General features: G+C 47.3%; 5 protein-coding genes and 1 pseudogene across 5 annotated transcripts; 1 reads left to right on the top strand and 5 right to left on the bottom strand.

Moving 5' to 3' along the window:
* Positions 1061-4521, top strand: LOC8054737 (psbP domain-containing protein 7, chloroplastic). The gene is made up of 3 exons (XM_002456856.2): positions 1061-1535; positions 3480-3693; positions 3998-4521. Exons 1-3 carry the CDS (start codon positions 1226-1228, stop codon positions 4311-4313), a joined length of 840 nt encoding a protein of 279 aa, XP_002456901.1. The 5' UTR covers positions 1061-1225; the 3' UTR covers positions 4314-4521.
* LOC110434008 (probable esterase PIR7A) lies at positions 4457-5714 on the bottom strand. Its single transcript, XM_021457456.1, has 3 exons — positions 5217-5714; positions 4972-5112; positions 4457-4880 (listed from the first exon to the last, which is right to left on the bottom strand). Exons 1-3 carry the CDS (start codon positions 5604-5606, stop codon positions 4596-4598), a joined length of 816 nt encoding a protein of 271 aa, XP_021313131.1. The 5' UTR covers positions 5607-5714; the 3' UTR covers positions 4457-4595.
* On the bottom strand, positions 7307-10182 carry LOC8059418 (annotated as a pseudogene).
* LOC8059419 (probable esterase PIR7A) lies at positions 11730-13112 on the bottom strand. Its single transcript, XM_002459003.2, has 3 exons — positions 12633-13112; positions 12286-12423; positions 11730-12209 (listed from the first exon to the last, which is right to left on the bottom strand). Exons 1-3 carry the CDS (start codon positions 13059-13061, stop codon positions 11895-11897), a joined length of 882 nt encoding a protein of 293 aa, XP_002459048.2. The 5' UTR covers positions 13062-13112; the 3' UTR covers positions 11730-11894.
* LOC8059420 (esterase PIR7B) lies at positions 14717-16218 on the bottom strand. Its single transcript, XM_002459004.2, has 2 exons — positions 15750-16218; positions 14717-15305 (listed from the first exon to the last, which is right to left on the bottom strand). Exons 1-2 carry the CDS (start codon positions 16119-16121, stop codon positions 14844-14846), a joined length of 834 nt encoding a protein of 277 aa, XP_002459049.1. The 5' UTR covers positions 16122-16218; the 3' UTR covers positions 14717-14843.
* On the bottom strand, positions 18728-19881 carry LOC8059421 (esterase PIR7B). The gene is made up of 2 exons (XM_002459005.2): positions 19467-19881; positions 18728-19365 (listed from the first exon to the last, which is right to left on the bottom strand). The coding sequence occupies exons 1-2, from the start codon at positions 19836-19838 to the stop codon at positions 18901-18903; spliced, it is 837 nt and encodes a 278-aa protein (XP_002459050.1). The 5' UTR covers positions 19839-19881; the 3' UTR covers positions 18728-18900.

Here is a 20099-nt window from a genome sequence, read left to right on the forward strand (position 1 = left end):
ATAATATTATTATACTAATTATGTATTATAAATATTAATATTTTTTATATAAAATTTAAAAAATCGACTTCTCGAAAAGCAAGATGACTTTTATTTTAAGACAAAGATAGTATCATCTCCTAAGTCACTTCTCGCTGAACTCTTGAAACCAAATTTAAAGGTTGGTGAAAACAACTCTTCATACGCTCACTACTTGGCCATTGAAGTAGGCTTCCACTTAGTGCCCCCCTCTCCTTAGCAATCTCTTTGGGCTGAGCGTGGTTCCTCTTCTTCCGCTCCCGATTTGACGACTCTTTTCCTCTCAATGAGTACGACATAGCTAATCTTGTCCACACGAGATTCGAGATAGCGACGCGCTCCTTGCGGTTCCTTCTGGGGGATGATATGCCTGTTGAGATGAATTTAAAAGTCCCGATTCAAGGGCCGCTGCTAGAGTCAACGCAAACAAACCAAACACTTGAAAATAAGAGAAGCTCTTGGATAAAAAGTAGAGGTCATAATTTGAGAGCACGAGATATTCTAAATATATGGATTTTGGACTTGTATAGGGCTACTTGGTATTCACCTTCGTCGTACTAATTTGGATCACTCGGGGTCATTGGACCTGAAGTTTAGGTTAATTTGCTAAGCTTATATAGGGCTGAACATTTTTTTAAGGAATATATAGAGCTAAGCTTTAGTATACCTAACAATGAATTATGTAGTAATGAATTCAAGTTGACTAACCACCACTTTAATCCAGGTATACGAGAAAGAGAGAACGACAGCTTGAGCACCCAGCACGAAAGCACAACGAGCTCAGCTCACGCGTGTGAGCGCTTCGAACGTGCCTGGACTCTACTACTGGTCGGAGGTCGAGCGCACCGTGCACGCATGATGGGCAGTCAGACACGCATCCCATTCGTAGTCGTAGGTCGGTCACTCGGGGTCCGGGGACTGGCGGCTGCCGCTGGTCGGCGCACTGCACGCGCACGCGCTCCACCCACACACGGGACGGGACGGGACGGGACGCGCCAGGCCCCAACGGCACAACGCCGCCAGAAAACGCGGAAAAACACGCGAAACAACCGAGAGAAAAAGCTCGCCCCGGCACGGCAAATACCTCCCTGCTGCTCTGCTCCCTCCTCGGCTTCCTCTTCCGTCTCCCATCTCCGCCTTCCCAAGCTCCCGTCGTGACAAAGCAAAACACGTAGTCGGCAGCAAAGCGACGCGTGTCCGTCCCGCGATGGCCACGGCGGCCGTGGCCAGGCACCACCACCAGCAGCGGAGTGCGCAGCGGGAGCGGTGGCGGGGGCGGCGCGGCGGGATACGGTGCTCGTCGCCGGCGCAGGAGTTCGCGTCGCTGGCCGCGGTGTTCCGGCGGAGGCTGGTGGTCGGGGCCACCACGGCGGCGGCCGCGGCGGTGGGGGCCAACTTCGGCGGCGTCACCAGCTTCCTGCTGAGCCTCTCGCCGGAGCTCGGCCGCTCGCTCCGCCTCGACGTGCTCTACCCCGTCGGCGGCTTCACGCGCTGCCTCGACTCCGACAATGGATTCGGTAAGCAGCACCCACCGCCGCCTCTCTTCCACATCTTGTTCAGCCCTGCAACTGCCATTCGCATGTGCTGGTACTGAAAGGCTTCATTTTGGAAGAAGAGTACCTTGAAATTGAATCTGAATCCGGGGGTGATTAATTGCTCGCAATCGTTTTGCTTTTGAGGCGTTCCATCTTTGCTTCATTGACTTGATTTGCCTAGTGCTATTGGTAGTTAGGTACTCCTCAACAACAGCAGCAAACAGACGCAACACATTGAGATGCTCTCGGTCTCCTTCAATTCCTCGTGAGGCACATTGAGAGCCATCGCTCTCCACCTTAAAAACATTTTGTTATGCGCAAGGCTAGCGTTTCTTAATGCTCAATTGCTAACCACTCTAGTTAGCTTTGAAAAAGCAAAGACCGCCTCTTCCAACACATATTTAGGCCCTGTTTAGTTCCCCATCCAAAAATTTTTCATCCATCCCATTGAATCTTTGGACACATACATGGAACATTAAATGTAGATAAAAAAATAAACTAATTACACAGTTTAGTTGAGAATCGCGAGACGAATCTTTTAAGCTTAGTTACTCTATGATGCCTTAAGTGCTACAGTAACCCACATATGCTAATGACAGATTAATTATGCTTAATAAATTTGTCTTGCAGTTTCCTGACAAGCTATGTAATTTGTTTTTTTATTAGTTTATAAAAACCCCTCTCGACATCCTTCCGACACGTCCGATGTGACACCTAAAAAAATTTTCGTCCCCAATCTAAACAGGCCCTTATCGGTCAACGGGGGTTTACACCTCATAGCAAAGCAACATGATCCATGGTGACCTCGCCTGGAGGGCAGCAAACACCGATTCACACAGCAAGTAATGCATCCGATGTCTTTTTAGTTCAACACCGTGCTTGTTTATAGTGCTGGATGAAGGTTGAACAGCAGGTCGTAACTGGGGGCCAAAAAGAAAAAGATAAAGAAAAAAAGTTTCAGTGTTTGACAAGAGAAAAATGTGAGGTCACATTCGGTAGAGGTGACGATTGCCATCAGCCACGAAACTAGTTAGGGGTATCCCTGCGTGTGCACGTTGTTGTCAAGCAGCAACTTTGCGCCCCCCACCAAAATGTACTGAAATATCTGCCAAAAAATGTACAGAAATAGGAAAGCCAAGTGGTTGGCTGGCGTGCACATCCCACTGACTGAAATTAAGAGGAAAAGTTGCGTTTAAATCCTAAACTGCTAATTGCAGTGAAGGTAACTTCGTAGTATCCTAAGTTCTCATTTCACTTGTTTTGGAAGTTTAGTTTAATTTCTTCTTAGCAATTGGATGGATCATAAAGAGAGATTTGTATGCTTATAATAGAGATGATTTATTGAACCCTTAGCTCATGAAACCTGGGAGTCAAAACAGGTTTTGACACTGAGGCCTCTGATTTTTATATGTTCTCCTGTTTTTTACTTTCAATACAAATACATCAATGGAATAAGAAAAAATCACAAACGAAGAAAAACTAGGCACCTCTGATTTGTATATTTTCCTATATATTCTAATGTGGCTACAAGCACAAGTGGCTCCAAAAAAGAAGTGGTCCTTCATGCAGCCAGACTATACCCCAGCTACATGGCCTGCCTCCAATGAGGTTGTATGTGTGGATCATGGGCTATCTTGTGCCACATTTAGGACCAGGAATGGCAAGCCACCTGGGCTCCTTGTAATCACAACTTATCATTGCTGGCATCTGGTGGATTTGGTTTTTTTTGGGGGGGGATGGATGTTTTCCTCCGAGGACCATAAGCTTGTGTTTTAGAAAATAATGACGTTAAAAAAAGGCAGCATAAGAATAGTTATGTGAAGTGGCTATCTATAAGCAACAAGCTATTTCATTGTCAAAATTTTAGCGCACACCTGCCATTTTATATTGTATTAACTGTATGGTATCCGCAAAAAAAAAATGCAGAATTCATCTATCCATCAAGTTGGGTTGGAGACCAGACTCTACTGTACAGAGAAGTGAAGAAGGCAGAACTGCAAAGATCACTAGACCCACCACCGCTGCCAAATGGAAAATCACCTCGGAACATCAGTGAACCTGTGGCAGCTTTCGGTCCCCCTGGATCCAGTGGGGAGCTCAACGTCAGTGTCATTGTCTCACCTGTACCACGAGACTTCTCGTAAGTTCACTCAGTTTGGCACTTGCCGTTTGCTCCTCCAAGATTATGTGAACAATCTATTTGATTTCCTATGTGAAACATGGGATGAATTCGTGCATCTCTCTCTTTAATACAAAGATACACAAATCTCCTGCGTGTAAGAAAAAAAGATCTTGCATGTCTTATATTAACAAGTCAGACCTAAGCTTGTTATTCTGAAAATATCTCAAGTATGCAGACATATGGTAGCAATTTTTGACCAAATAATTATTCTGCAGTTCAATATGGTTTCCACTAATGGAGCAGTTTGAATTGTTTCGAACAGGATTGAGGCTTTTGGTAGTCCAAAAGATGTGGGGGAAGTGGTGCTCAGAAGGATTGCAAGGACAAGGCGAAGCCCAGATATCAATGCTACTCTTATCGATGCTGCCTTGAGAGAAGACGCAGACAGTGTGAAATACTACAAGCTAGAGTTCCGAGTTGAAAGCCCTTCTTTCCAACGACACAATGTTGCGGTCTGTTGTGCAAGGGATGGCAAGCTTTACACCATGAATGCACAAGCACCAGAATCGGCATGGAAAGCAGTTCAGAAGGAGTTCTTTGCAATGGCGGATTCGTTCAGCTTAGTGAACGATGCTTGATACAGTTAGGCACACGCAGTTTTGAACCCCTGAGCGTTTTCACCAGTAGTTTGCAAGTTCTCAATAACGAGATACCATGGTTTGGTGTAGAGAACTAGGACAATTGTATCATAAAAATGTTTCTGTTATACCTTACAATCATGTCTGAAGTTTTCTTCTGCATGCATTGGATAGAGAATCAAATCATATTTCATCAAGTTACTTCAAACTTCTGTCCTCATTTATTTATCTGAACAACCATTTTGCCGGGTAGGCATTTAGACATATGATGATAATTAAGTTTCAGACGTACTTGTCGGCTATCTCCATGAGAAGTTCAGACAGCTCCCTTGGTTTTGAGAGCATGACCATATGATCAGCTCCCTGCAACCCCGTCACCTCCGTGCCGGGGTTCCACGACGCCATCCGCCGCTGGAAGGCTGCTGGCACCGTCGCGTCGTCCTCGGCGACGACGCACACCTTCCTCACGGCGCCGTACCGCTCAGCCGTCAGGACGTTTCCCGTCATGGTGGCGTCGTCTAGGAACCGCTGTGACGGCCTCACCATCGCCATTGCCAGGGCCAGGTCCTGCGTTGCGCCCACCAGAGGAAGCAGCACACGTCAGATGGTGATGTGTGTGTGTGGCTGCAACTGGTGGCCATTGTCAGTTGTCACCTACCTCAGGGGGGCTGAGCTGGTACAGTCTCTGCTTCAGGTACTGTGGCCCGAACCGAAGTGTCTCCACGGGATGCTGGGTGTCGCCGCTGGTTTCGAATTCGTTGTCCATGTAGCGATCCGCTGGCTGTTCTTCTTGCAAAAACTAGAGTTCGTCAATCAGGAAATCATGGTTAGAGCTTGACCCTTTCTTGGCGTTTTCGACGAAACAATCAGACAATCCTCAGTCTCGGATTTCCGTTTTGTTACCATCTCGAAGACGAACGCTAACGGCTTCCCAGCGGAGGGCATGCCGGTCGAGACGAAGACGGCGACGGCGACCATGTCCGGGTACCGCTCCATCGCTAGCGCGAGGCTCAGCCCGCCGAAGCTGTGGCCGACGAGGACCGCCTTCTCATCGGGCGGCAGGCCGGACACCGCGGCCAGGAGCGGCCGGCTGTACTCCTCGAAGGACGGCACCTCCTCGGCGCGCCCGGGGCTGGCGCCGCACGCCGCCATGTCCAGCGCCGTCACGCGGTGGCCCGCGGATGACAGGAGGGTGGCCACCTTGTACCAGCACCACGCGCCGTGGCAGGCGCCGTGCACCAGCACGAAGTGGTGCTGCCGCTGCCGCCGCCGCCGCTTCGTGCCGCTCTCCATGGTCCTCTGTCCTCTGCGGTTGGTGGGATCAGGATCAGGACGCAAGTACACCTTGATCGGAGAAGGAAGAGGGGAAACATCCTCGTCTTCCCTTTCTAAGGCATTGTTTAGTTTAGCCTAAGAACCAATTTTTTTTTTAAGATTTTCCGTCATATCAAATCTTGCGGCATATACATGAAACATTAAATATAGACGAAAACAAAAACTAATTACACATGCCTATAAATCACGAGATGAATTTTTTGAGTTATGATTGGACTATTTGCCAAATAAAAATAAAAATACAACAATACCCAAAAACAAAAAACTTTTCACATCGCCAAAGCCTAAGTCGTAAGCAGGTGAAAAAAGTCTTTTTTGCGACTAACCAGGCGAAAAAAAGTCATGCTCTACTGTTTTGTTTTTATAATAAGCTCAACTCAATGGCAGGAGCGAGGAGCTCTATTAGATTGATCATGAAGGCCTCCGTCTCTAAAAAAATAAATTCCTAAAATTATCTTAAACAAATAAAAAATTAAGTTTAACCAATTTTATAAAAAATATAAAAATATTTATGACACTAAATTTTAACAAATCATAAAAATATATTTCATAGTGTATCTATTGATCTGGTGTCATAAATCTTAGTACCTTTTCCTATAAATTCCATTAAACTTCTTTTAAACTTTGGACAACTCTAGAAATCTCATGATTGTTGGGTCTTACAGATTATGTTTAATCTGCTCCAGAATGACTCATGCTATAAAAATAAAGAGGGCCACAACACCTAACGTTTTCGTTTTTTTCTCTAGTTGTAGCCACTCTAATCCTAAGTCCCAGACCAATCCATTGGGAGCATGAGTTCAACTCCGAAAACCTGAGCTAGCTGCCGACCATCTCTGTGTGACGGCGTATGAGTCCTCACCACTGACAACCATTAAGGGCATGTTCGTTTGCAATTGGTTGGAGAGGATTGAGGTGGTTTAAATCCCTAGCAAGTCAAAATCCCTCTTAATCTCTCCTAGTCCTCTCCAACCCCATGGAATGGGCATAAACCGAAGAAGACCTAAAGGATCGCCACCGTGCGTGCTAGACAAGCGGGCATAGGGATTTCAGCGGCCCTTGGAGCATCATAGTTAGACACAATTTAGTGATAATTAAGTGTGATTAAATGGTAACTATGGATTAGGTCTTCATGTGATTAGGCTAGTTAGGATCTTGTTTAAGAATTAAGTCTAATATTTGGTATCAAAGCCATTTTAGCCTATATGTAAACCCTAATTTTCAATTAAGTAATAAATAAGTTGGGATTATGTCTCTACATGGCTAATTCCACAATTAATTGCTTACGTTAAGACCTAAATCCTTCTAATTAAGGGTAACTGTGACTGAATTAGCCAAAATTAGAAAAGTTACAAGCTAATTGGTGTTCCGGTGAGCCGAGTTAGTAGCCAGGGTTTGGGTTAGCACTGAAAAGGAGGGGGTTCAGCCATAATTGAAGTCAAATTTGCAAACTAAGTCAATTCTTCTAAAAAATCTCGAATACTTAGACATAAATCCCCAAACTCCAAAAATCAGAGATCCTGGATCTACAAAAGCCCTAATTTTTTCCCAAAAGTTCAGAAGCTTTGTGAACGATGCTTGTTTCAGTAGGCAGGCAGTTTTGAACCCCTGCATTTTCTCCAGTAGTTTTGCAAGTTCTGAATAAAGAGATGCCATGGTTTGATCTAGGGAACTAGGACAAATGTGTATCATAATGTTTCAGCTATACCTTACAATCATGTCTGAAGCTTCTGTATGCATTGGATAGAGAATCTAATCTTATTTCATTGTGTTGAACTTCTATCTCCATTTATTTATTTGAACAAGCGTAAACTTTTTCAAACATTTTGCCGATAGGCATTTACATGATATAAGTTTTCAGATATACTTGTCGGCTATCTCCATGAGAAGTTCTGACAGCTCCCTTGGCTTTGAGAGCATTGCCATATGATCAGCTAGCTCCCTGCAACCCCCTCAGCCCTCACCTCTGTGCCGGGGTTCAGCGACGCCATCCGCCGCTGGAAGCCTGCCGACAACGACGACACGTCATCCTCGGCGACGACGCACACCCGCCTCACGGCGCCGTACCGCTCCGCCGTCAGGACGTCCTCGTTCATAGTCGCGTCGTGTAGGAACCACCGTGACGGCCTCACCATCGCCATCGCCAGGGTCAGGTCCTGCGTTGCGCCCACCAGAGGAAGCAGCACGATGGTGACTGCAGGATGCATGTGTCGTGTGTGTGCGCGCGTGGCTCAAGAACTAGTGCCTACTGCCTAGTGGCCATTGTCACCTACCTCAGGGGGGCTGAGCTGGTACAGTCTCTGCTTCAGGTACTGTGGCCCGAACCGAATTGTCTCCACAGGATGCTGGGGGTCGCCGCTGGTTACGAATTCGCAGTCCATGTAGCGATCCGCTGGCTGCTCTTCTTGGGAAAGCTAGAGTTCGTCAGGAAAACATGATGGTTAGAGTGAAATTTGACGCCTTCTTGGCCTTTCTGACGAAACAATCGAACAACACTCGGTCTCCGTCTCCGTCTCGGATTTCCGTTTTGTTACCTGCTCGAAGACGGACGTCATCGGCTTCCCAGCGGCGGGCATGCCGGCCGCGACGAAGACGGCGACGGCGACCCTGTCCGGGTACCGCTCCATGGCGAGCGCGAGGCTCAGCCCGCCGAAGCTGTGGCCGACGAGGACCGCCTTCTCATCGGGCGGCAGGCCGGACACCACGGCCAGGAGCGGCCGGCTGTAGTCCTCGAAGGACGGCACCTCCTCGGCGCGCCCGGGACTGGCGCCGCACGCGGCCATGTCCAGCGCCGTCACGCGGTGGCCCGCGGATGACAGGAGGGTGGCCACCTTGTACCAGCACCACGCGCCGTGGCAGATGCCGTGCACCAGCACGAAGTGGTGCTGCTGCTTGCCGCTCTCAGTCTCCATGGTCGTCTCGTCTCTGCTCTGCGGTTGGTGTGATTACTGATCAATTCAGGACCTTGCTCGCAAGAACACTTCCGATAGAAGGAGGAAGAGGTGAAACATCCTTGTCATGTAAACAGGAGATATTATGGAGAGAATTCTATATTTGCCACTGGAAAAACGTCATGCTTGATGTACTCTTTTCATGCCAATTTTCGAAATTTCTCAATTTTTAGTTTTTTTTCCCTTTTCTTCTAGTGCTTGAGTTAGTGAAAAGCTGTAGGCAGCTGACTTTCATCAAGATCTTGCATCAATGTCTCAATGATTGAACACTTTTCTACTTACTACCTCTGCCCAAAAAACAAAGATATAATTCAAGAAAAAATAATAAGCTAGATATCAAGAGGAGATTAAGCTAGATATTTTTCTGAAAAAGAAAGAAAAAATGTACTCATTTTGAAATTTAATTCAAGATTCACACGCACGAAAAAACCTTAGATCCAAATCCCGAGTACGAGCGTCTTTCTAGGACACAGTGATGGCATTCGTACAAATAGTTCCTGCCTATGTTGTTTCATAAAAAAAACATTTCCTTTTGTAGGAGCATGAACAAGAACAAGAGTTCACCGCTAATAATTCCCCGACTAGAGCACTAATGGACGGCTTCCTGTGTCAATTATACTTGTCAGCTTGAGCTACTTCCAAGATGAGTTGGGCAAGCTCCGCTGGCTTGGAGAACATGGGCATGTGATCAGCTCCTCTTATCGCCCTCACCTCAACGCCGGGGCCGCAAGAGGCCGCCGCCTCCAGCTGTTCCTCCGCCGGCCACGTCCTGTCTTCCTCGGTGACGACAAACACGCGGCTCACCGCGCCGTACCTGTCCCACGTCAGAACGTTCTCCCCTGCCATGGCCTCGTCCCCGAGGAACATCTGCGCCGGCCTGACCAGCGTCTTGGCAAGCGTCAGGTCCTGCATCGCGACGCGCCGGTCACACCAAGTGATTTGCCAAGATCTAGCTGTGTGAATTTGTGTTACCTCTGCAGGGCTGAGCTGGTACATCCTCTGTGACATCCATTCTGGGCCAAGCAGGAATGTCTCCGCTGGATTCTCTAAGCCTCTCTCCATGACTCCAAATGTGCTGTCCAAGAAGGAATCCGGCGTAGAATCTCCTTCAAGATGCTGGAATACATGGCGATTCTATTTATATATTTTTCACGATACTGAATCGGTTGCATCAACTGTAGCATGAGGTTTGGGCACTGATCTGAACCTGTTCCAAGACCGTTGACATGGGGCGACCGGGGACCGGCATGGGCGCAGAGATGAAGACGGCGACGGCGACCTTGCGCGGAAACCTCTCCATGGCGAGCGCGAGGTTGTGGCCGCCGAAGCTGTGGCCGACGAGGACCAACCTGTCGCCGTCGGGCGCCGCGGCGACCGCGTCCAGCAGCGGGCGCGAGTAGTCCTCGAAGGAGCGCACCTCGTGCAGGCGCGCCGGGTGGGCGCCCGACGCCGCCAGGTCCAGCGCCGTCACGCGGTGGCCGGCGGCCTCCAGCGCGGTGGCCACCTTGTACCAGCACCACGCGCCGTGGCAGAGTCCGTGCACCAGCACGAAGTGGTGCCGCTCATGCCTGCCACTGTCCATCTCTTCGGACTTCGGAGAGGAGTTTCGACAGACTACACTACATACATAGACAATCGTATAGAGATGACCATAGCCGGCCCAGCCCAAGCACGGCTCAGCCCAATGACCATCGGACCCATGTCGGCCCGGTCCAACTGTAGGGCCATGCCTATTACTATGCCCAGCCTGGCTGTAGGTCCGGCTCAATTAATTAGAGAGTATAGATCAATTTTTATCCTGCCACGGACTCCTCTCCTCTCGCCCCCAAATCTCTAACGGATACCGGGTGTCTTCTTAGTTCAACTTAGGGCAGGTACTACATATCAGCGGTCTCATACACCATCTTATATAGTGTTACTATAGGAAAACTAGACTTTGCCGACTGCTAAAATCATTTGTCATATGCCAAAAGAAAGACAGTCGGCAAACATACTCTTTACCGACTGTCTGGCAGGTGGCAAAGAAAAGCTGGTGGCAAAGGTGGCTGGGCCCAAACGGCGTCCATCGCTGTCTTCTTTGCCACCTGCCAGGCCGTTAGGCAGTCGGCAAAGATAAAATTTTTTATTTTTTAAAATTTGAATTTAGGTTTTGGACGTTGTCACTTACTCCAAACTTGGTCAAAGTTTTTTTATAGCCTCCACATGCAATAAGAGTGAACCTTAAAAACTTTCGTGATTTTGTGACTTTTTTACTATATTTCATTAATTAATTTTTTTAATTGTATTTTTGGTCGCATAATCCAACTTTGATCTGCATATGCATAAAATAATGAAACTTAGTCATTCGAAAAATGATATTTATGTTGGAGAGTCTATTTTGAGACTGTGTCCAGAAACTCACCCAAAATTTTGAAGTCCTTGTCCATAGAACATGACCATCCAAGTGTGGTAGAGGTGATTTTTAATTATATAAAATTTAAAAAAAAGTCAAAAAATCACAAAACTTTTTGAGGCCTTGTTTAGTTCCATGCAGTGTGTCACGTATGATTTTGATTTTTGCTGATATAGGCCTTGTTTAGTTCCCAAAATTTTTTCAATATTCTTCATCATATCGAATCTTTGTACACATGCATGAAGCATTAAATATAGACAAAAATAAAAACTATTTGCACAGTTTGTCTGTAATTTGCGAGATGAATCTTTTGAGCCTAGTTACTCCGTAATTAAATAATAATTGTCACAAACAAACGAAAATGCTACAGTAGCCAAAGTAAAAAAATTTCACGAACTGAACAAGGCCAGAGAGGAAAGAGAGAGTGGAGAGTGAATGAGTCATTGTTCGCGCGACAACCACCTTATGAGCTAAACTATGAGACAACTATTCTACCACAACTTCACTTTTATTCTATACATAAATTAAGAAATTGCGAGTTATTATGAGACAACTTGTAAAAACAATTGCTGTACATGTTCTCTGTAAGTCATCTTAAAATTAATAGCACTACATAAGACCACCTATGAGACAGGACCAATGTACTTGCCCTTAGAATTGCATTCATTTTGGATCGAACGGAGAACAAGTATAACATAAAAACCTCATAAATAAATCAACCATTTTATTTCAAGTTTGACCATTGATTGACCACCACATGAAAAAATCGCCCACTTATATTAAGCAAGATATAACAATGTTCAGATTCGTACATCTTATTTCATGATGTGGATGCAAGATTTGTACATCTTTCCGAACCGATTCAGCTACCAAACGTCGCTGATACTCAGGCAGGGTTTCAAATCAGATAAGAACAATATGCCTCTCAACTGTACTTGTATTGTTGGCTACCTCAACAAGAAGGTGCGAGAGCTCTGTTGGCTTGGAGAGCATGGCCATATGATCAGCTCCCTGCAGGCCCCTCACCTCGGTGCCGGGGCTCCACGAGGCCATGCGCCGCTGGAACTCCGCCGACCATGACGCGTCGTCCTCGGCGACGATGCACACCCGCCTCACGGCGCCGTACCTTCCCGCCGTCAGCACGTTGTTCCTCTGCAGCATCGCGTCCTCCTGGAACGATCGGGATGGCCTCACCATCGCCTTTGCCAAGGTCAGATCCTGCATGCATTACACTTGCACCGTCAGGCATTGCAGGAAACCAATGTCGTGTCGCCATTGTTTCTCAGTCACCAACCTCAGGAGGGCTGAGCTGGTACAATCTCTTGGCCAAGTACTCTGGCCCTAGCAGAACTGTCTCCAACGCTGGACACTCAGGATTGCTGGCGCTGTATGCGCAATCCATGTAGAAATCTGGCCCTGTTTCTTTCGAAAACTGGCATATACACACAGTAGCATACGTATAGTTGCAACAATGGTCAAGAGCAGCTAGAGCAATGTGTTATTCTTCAGATCAAAGAGTGAAAAAAAAAGAGAAAAAAAAACAATGAAACCGTTCTCAATGCCGATTTTGAGCTGTTTGGAGAACGCCGGCACGGTATGTCAATTGTCACCATAGGCAGAGCCCACGGATCGGAGGCGTACCTCTTCCAAGATGATCGTCATGGGGTTGCCGGCGGCGGGCATGGCGGCGGAGACGAACACGGCGGCGGCGACTCTGTCAGGAAACCTCTCCATGGCCAGCGCGAGGCTCTTGCCGCCGAAGCTGTGTCCGACGAGGACCGCTTGCTCCCGGGGCGGCAGCGCGGCCACCACGTCCAGGAGCGGCCGGCTGTAGTCCTCGAAGGACGCCACATCCTCGCCGCGCGCGGGGCTGGCGCCGCACCCCGCCATGTCCAGCGCCGTGACGCGGTGGCCGGCGGAGGTGAGCAGGGTGGCCACCTTATACCAGCACCACGCGCCGTGGCAGACGCCGTGTACCAGCACGAAGTGGTGTGGGTGCTGCGGATGCCCCTTGCCGCTCTCCTCCTCCATCGTCGTCGTCCCGGATGAACTCATGGTCGGGTGAGCCATCGACGAAGTCAACGCCGGCTCCGCAAGAAGAACATAGTGGCGCGCCTTCTCTCTCTCTATCTCTCTCTGAACGCGGTTTTTTTTTTTTGCCTTAAGGGCATATGCCCTCACTCTCCCACCCATTGGATTCGCTTTGAGAAGTGTGCAAACACACATCTCAATGTTTCGGTAGGAGAGTGAGGGCACATGTCCTCAAAGGCAAAGAAAACTTTACCATCTCTCTCTAAGCTAACAACCGACTGTTTTTTGGCCGGCAACAACCGATTTCTGACCGTTGGATTTGATTTGGGCGACACTCCAACAACCGGTTGTTCCGGCAGGTGCCCCTCGCCGGCGTTACGCGGCTTGGGCCCTGTGCGCTTAAGCTTGTCCGCTAGAATCAGCATCATTTTTTAGCTATATTTTTCTCTCGTAACAAACCAGCAACCACAAAGTATCAGCCATAAAGATAATATTTTTTCATAATAAATCAGCATCACCAAATCCCCAATTCGAGCAGCCACGTGCGAAGGCGAGCCCATGGCGATCCGTGGAGGAGGCAGACTTGGGCACCTTCCCCTCCGTCATCATCCTTTCACCCTTGTTGACGGCACCGCCGCCGCCGCCGCAAGCTTGCTGCTCTGCTCTCCGTTCCCCGCTTCTCCAAACGCAGGCGCTGGCATGGTCCCCTCCCGTCCGCAACTTGTGAACAATTTGTATGTTTTTTCCAGAATTCAAAATAATTTAACATATAGTCCCTTTGTCTCATAATAGTTTCAATCGTTTGACAAGAGACGTTGTTACCAAGGAGAATGGTATGGACCTGCTACCCCTATCATCCCATATTATAGCAGGTAAAGGAGTACTATTATAGTACAACTAGTACAAGCAACAACAAAAGAGTGACACATTTTTAAAATTCTAGCCGCGCTCTATTGGATGGCAAGAGCCGAGGGATAAGGTGGGGCGTTGCCTGAGCAAAAGTGGATACATGTCTGCTAGTACCGTGCCTATGTGGAAGACGTTCAACGAAAATTTTTCTGTGACAAAATTCAAATCGTAGAAAAACACTTCTTCTAAGACGGAGGGAGTATTTCTCTAATATCTGCATTACATCACTCTGTCTAATAAACTATATTGAAGAAATCATTATGAAGTCATCTTCAAGAGACTCTCTAAATCCTTTCTAAATGCTAAGAATAGATATTTTGATTAAAAACTATTCTGGTTATCCAAATATAGGTATCTTCTATTTCAGAATTTTCAATAGCCAAAAATAAAAGGCGAGAATGACTGAGTGCACACATGGAAAAAAATAGTTGGAGTGTGAAAAAAATATAGAAAGCGGTTTTTATGCAAAATACTTTTAATGATATTTTAGAGAGTGAGATCAAGGAATACTCTTAGAGAAGCTGTAAGCCTGTAATAATAAGACAATGTAAATAAAGTTAAAAGACAATATAAATGTATGGACAAAAAAATCAGTAGTCAAGAGCTTCCAAAACTTTCAGTTGGGTGGTAGACAAATTCATTTTTTTTATCTCCTTACATGAATCTTTTGCAATACATGCCTCAATCTTTGAAGTTTCGTTTAACAAATCCTTATGATAATCAGGCAATACATTGCCGCAATACATGCCTCAGTTTGTGTAAATTGAGATATTGGTTGTAGTTTGTAACTCAAAGTAAGCTGAGGCATTTTATTTATTCATCAAATATAAATAATATAAAAATATAAGCAATGTTCATGACATAAATATAGGGCTGGTACTACACGCGGCAACAATAGTCGTTCCCATATTTTTAGTCGTATCTGCTGGCTACCCTCCCAAGGACGTCGCAAAGTTCCTTGGTCTTGGAGTTCATGACGGCGTGGTCGGCGCCAGCGATCTCCTCGACCTCCGTGCCGGGGCTCATTTCCACCATCCAGCGCTGCATCTCCTCCGTGCTGGATTCGTCAGCCTTGGCGACCACGAACACCTTCTTGACGGACCCGTAGTTGGCGGCCGTGAGCAGCGCCTCGTCCTTCATCACCGGGTCGTCAAGGAACTGGTTGCCGGGCCTCACCAGCAGCTTCGCCAGGGTCAGATCCTCCGCCGGGCTCTCTTGGTAGTACTTCTTCTCCATGAACCTTGGACCCATCACGATCGCTACCCCTTTCTTCCCGCCGGCACCTTCACTGCTGGCGCCGGTGCCGGCGCCGTCGTTGATGGCCACCACTTGGCAGTCCACGAGCAGCCCTTTAGAAGCCGTTCTTCTCATGAACTGCAGTGTAACCATAACAAAAGAAGAAGAAAAATTCAAATTTGACATATATATAAATATTTGCGAGTTGTTGTGACGTGCTAGTTTGGAAGGGAATTGAATACAATGACGAGACAGGTTAGTGCTAGGGATGAAAACGGTACGGATATTTCTGACCGTATTCGAGACCGTATTCGTTTAGAGGGGTTCAGATCTGTTCGTATCCGAGTCCGAATATTCAACATTCGATACCGTATCCGTATCCGAATGCTTAAATAGTATATTTATAATGTCGACATCCAATCATATCTTATCCGACATGATTGACATTATCTGTATTCGAATTCGAATCCGGCCAAAAATATGAAAATAAATATGATATCGGTGATATTTGTCTATATCCGATCCATTTTTATCCCTAGCTAGTAGTTAGTGCACATGCTGACATGTCGTGTGTGTACATACCTCCTCAGTGGTGACGCCCATATGCTTGCCGACGCACGGCAGCGCGGCGGCCACGAACACGGCGGCGGCGATCTTGCACGGGAACCTCTCCATGGCGAGCGCCAGGCTGAGGCCGCCGTGGCTGTGGCCGACTAGGACCAGCCTGTCGCCGTCGGGGGCCGCGGCGACCGCGTCCAGCAGCGGGCGCGAGTAGTCCTCGAAGGAGCGCACCTCGTGCAAGCGCGCCGGGTGCGCGCCAGACGCCGCCAGGTCCAGCGCCGTCACGCGGTGGCCGGCGGATTCCAGCACGGTGGCAACCTTGTACCAGCACCACGCGCCGTGGCAGAGACCGTGCACCAGCACGAAGTGCTTGCCGCCGCCGCCGACCTCCATTGCTGCTAGCTTTGCTACCTGTGCGTCGGTGTGGAGTGCTAGGCTGCTAGCTGAAGAGTTTGTGATCGATTGATCTTGTGTGCTTCAGTGTTGGTGTGCAGAGCCTGCAGGGCGTGATGTTTATATAGAGGCGCGGTGGTGATTGCCACTGCGTTTCTTCTCCTTCAAGTTGATCATCAGTCATCTCACCTTCTGCTGCAAGAAGCAAGTGTTGACTCAATTCCTGGAAGCTGGTTTGCCTTTATACAGTATAATAGAACAATTCTGAAATGAGTTGGTAATGCACGAGTTAATTGACGAATCAAGATTCGCTTATCATTGTAGTCCCATCGTCCAGAAAAAGATAAGATAATATAATTTTAGAATAGCACAAAGTCAAAATTTCCCATTTAGTCAAACTTTAGATACTTTAATTATGGATAGAAACATAAATTCATCTTTAGCAAACAGAGGCAGTATTGTTAAATTTCCATGATCAGTAAGCTCTAGAACTTGGACAGAACTTGAACAAAGCTAGTGCTATACTCATACCTTTGCTGGATGAGTTAGACATTGGGCTAGCTGATGGCTCGTGCCTGCTTGAAGCAGGCGAAATGCAGTAGAGGCTCGGTGTGGCGTAGCTCTTCCCAGTGCTGCAGTAACTGCATGGTCAGTGACTTAGAGTAGTGTTCCTTTCACTGGATTTCACTACCTCTGGATGGCCTGGGGGTGCCTCTCCATTTAACTTTGCTGCTGCACATTGGGGGGCTTTCCTTGTCAACAATGGTGGCTGCTTGCTCAAGTCCTTGCCTCTGACCAAGGCTGAGGACATACCAAGCTGTTGCTGGTTTTTGGAAGTCTTCCTGGCTTCCTGTCATGCGCAGTGAGTACCGTAGCAACACACAACCAATTTAGTGTTTCCACACTTGGTTCTTATGATCAATTCAATATTCTGCCTTACTGTCACAAATTCATTTCTCAACAAAATGATAAACCAAGACATAGGATTACAATAGTCAATTAAGTAGTACCGTTGAACTCTGATGACTATAGTACATCGTTCCATTTTAAAATGAACTTGTTTGGAAATTATGTGAAAATGCTACAAATATGCTCCGGTTTATTCTAGAATCAGAGGTTCTCTACTAGACCTATGCAGGTAACATGTCCATCGAATACAATGGGTGTTAGGCCTTTAGTGAGGAGAACCACTAGCATAAACATCATATTTATGCACTTGACATCAATTGCCTCGTCCTGCATTCTATCTTTCAAAACATGGTGGTAAGAATCAAGATGGCTAGAGGGGGCAGGGGGAATAGCCTATAAAATTTTCTCCTACAAAGCACAATCCACTAGAGCATGGTGGTTAGTACAATAAGTGACCCTAACAACAAGGTACTAGCACTAGCTCTATTTCACTTCAAGCAAGCGTTGTACATAAGTCTAGTAGTGGTTGGTTCTTGAACTAAAACGCTTCACCACACAAGGCTACTAGCAACTACGCTACACTAGAGGGCTAGACAAAGAAGCAACCAACTAGTTACTGCTAATAAGAACAAGACCTTTTCTAATGGTGGGAATCGTTTCCAATCGCCTCCCATCATCTCCATTAAAAAACTTTTTTCTTGATTTAATTCGTGGAAGGGTAATAACATCATTGTATATGGTTCTCTCAAACCCCAACCCTTATCGTCGGTGACGACGGCTGTCTGTAACACACTGGTGGATACCGACGGGTGCAACTCTAAGAAAATTTAAAAAAACTAAACAAGAAAAAATTTATCTAACTAACTATAGTACTTGAATCATACACCCTAACTATGCTACTCAAAATATTATTTTTATAATTATGAATTTACCCTTTTACCCTTCATTAAAAAAGAAATTACCACGCCTCTATTTTGGGTCCTAATCCCTATAATTTCGGAGATGATGGGAGACGATGTGACGTCTATGGCCCACCGACCATAGACACGCCTATCGCCTTGCTCTCATTGTCTCTCATCGCTTTTCATATTCTGGATCCGCTGACCAAAGACAATAGAGCTTATACCGCTACGCACAAGATGGCACAATCAATTTTTGGTTGCTTGCCGGCAACTTAATCTCCGTTGTGGTGAGCCTTATGGTGAGTAATTCACACACTAGCTAACATCACATGCTAGACCCTCAACTTAGGTGTCACAAGAATTACCCACACAAGCCTCCTTCTAGCCACACATAATTTATTAGAGTATCCCCTTTGCACTTCCTGAGGCAGGATCAAGCACTACTACATATCTCACATTCACTGCCGACTCCATCGCCGTCGGTTTTTAAGAAACCAACAAATTGTACATTTTTAGTTAAAATCTGTAGAAATAGGACCAACCGACATTAATATTGGATGATCACTATCGGTTTTTGACTAAAACTGACAATGATAGTATTAGTGTCGCTTTTAGGCAAGAAAGGACAATAATATTAGAAACCGACAGCGTAAGAAAACTTCATAACTTTCTCATATAACGATGTCTGATATAGATGAACTTTATACATGATGATCAACTTGATTAGGAACAGAAACAACCACCAATGCCCCTCATCAATCACTAAAGCTCTAATCATCTAGGTGGCGGCAACCATTAAAAATAACGAGAGCTTCAACAATCACTAGTGCCATCAAGATGCAATCCAATAACAATGCAGTGTTTTTACAAGTACGGAGGGAGTACTAGTCTACTACACGTAATTTTTCAAAAGAAAAAAAACAAAACACTGGTGTGGTACACGCGCCAAGAATAGTCGTCGTCAGTCTTTAGTCGTATCTTCTGGCTACTCCGACAAGGACGTCGCAAAGTTCCCTTGGCTTGGAGTTCATGACTGCGTGGTCGGCGCCGGCGATCTCCTGCACCTCCGTGCCGGGGTTCGTGGCCTCTATCCAGCGCTGCACCTCCTCGGTGCTGGTGCTGGAGCCATGGGCGGCCTTGGCGACCACGAACACCTTCTTGATCGACCCGTAGTTGGCTGCCGTGAGCAGCGCCTCGTCCTTCATCACCGGGTCGTCCATGAACTGGTTTCCAGGCCTCACCAGCTGCTTCGCCAGGGTCACATCCTCCGCTGGGCTCTCCTTGTAGCACTTCTGCAAGAACTTTGGACCCATCACGATCGCTGTCCCTTGCTGCCCGCCGGCATCTTCACTGCCGGTGCCGATGCCGGTGCCGGTGATGGGCACCATTTGGCAGTCCATGAGCAGCCCTTTGGAAGCAGCTTTTTTCATGAACTGCAAGCATTCATCAGAACAAAAATTTCCAAATTTGACATGAGATGCTAGAGGCATATATACTTTTCTTGTGAAACAATGGCTGGTGCGTGCGTGTGTACCGCCTCGGTGCCGACGCCGATGTGCTTGCCGACCCACGGCAGCGCGGCGTCTACGAACACGGCGGCGGCGACCTTGCGCGGGAACCTCTCCATGGCGAGCGCGAGGCTGGCGCCGCCGTGGCTGTGGCCGACGAGGACCAGCCTGTCGCCGTCGGGCGCCGCGGCGACCGCGTCCAGCAGCGGGCGCGAGTAGTCCTCGAAGGAGCGCACCTCGTGCAGGCGCGCCGGGTGCGCGCCCGACGCCGCAAGGTCCAGCGCCGTCACGCGGTGGCCGGCGGATTCCAGCGCGGTGGCCACCTTGTACCAGCTCCACGCACCGAGGCAGAGACCGTGGACCAGCACGAAGTGCTTGCCGCCGCCGCCGACCTCCATGGCTTCGCGTTGGCGTAGAGTACGCAGAGTTTGCGATCGCCGCCTGCAGGGCCTTTATTTATACAGAGGCACGACGCTGATTGCCCCACTGTGTTTTTTTTAATCATCATCGGTCATCACCTTCTTCTGCAAGAAAAGAAGTGTTGATACTCCCTCTGTCTTCTGTCTCTGAAAGCTGCAATTTCTAGAGTTGTCTTAAGTCAATTTTTTAAAACTTTGACCAAATTTATAGAAAAAAATACTAAGATTTATAGTACCAAA

This window comes from Sorghum bicolor, chromosome 3 (assembly GCF_000003195.3).
Source record: "Sorghum bicolor cultivar BTx623 chromosome 3, Sorghum_bicolor_NCBIv3, whole genome shotgun sequence".
Classification (NCBI taxonomy): domain Eukaryota; kingdom Viridiplantae; phylum Streptophyta; class Magnoliopsida; order Poales; family Poaceae; genus Sorghum; species Sorghum bicolor.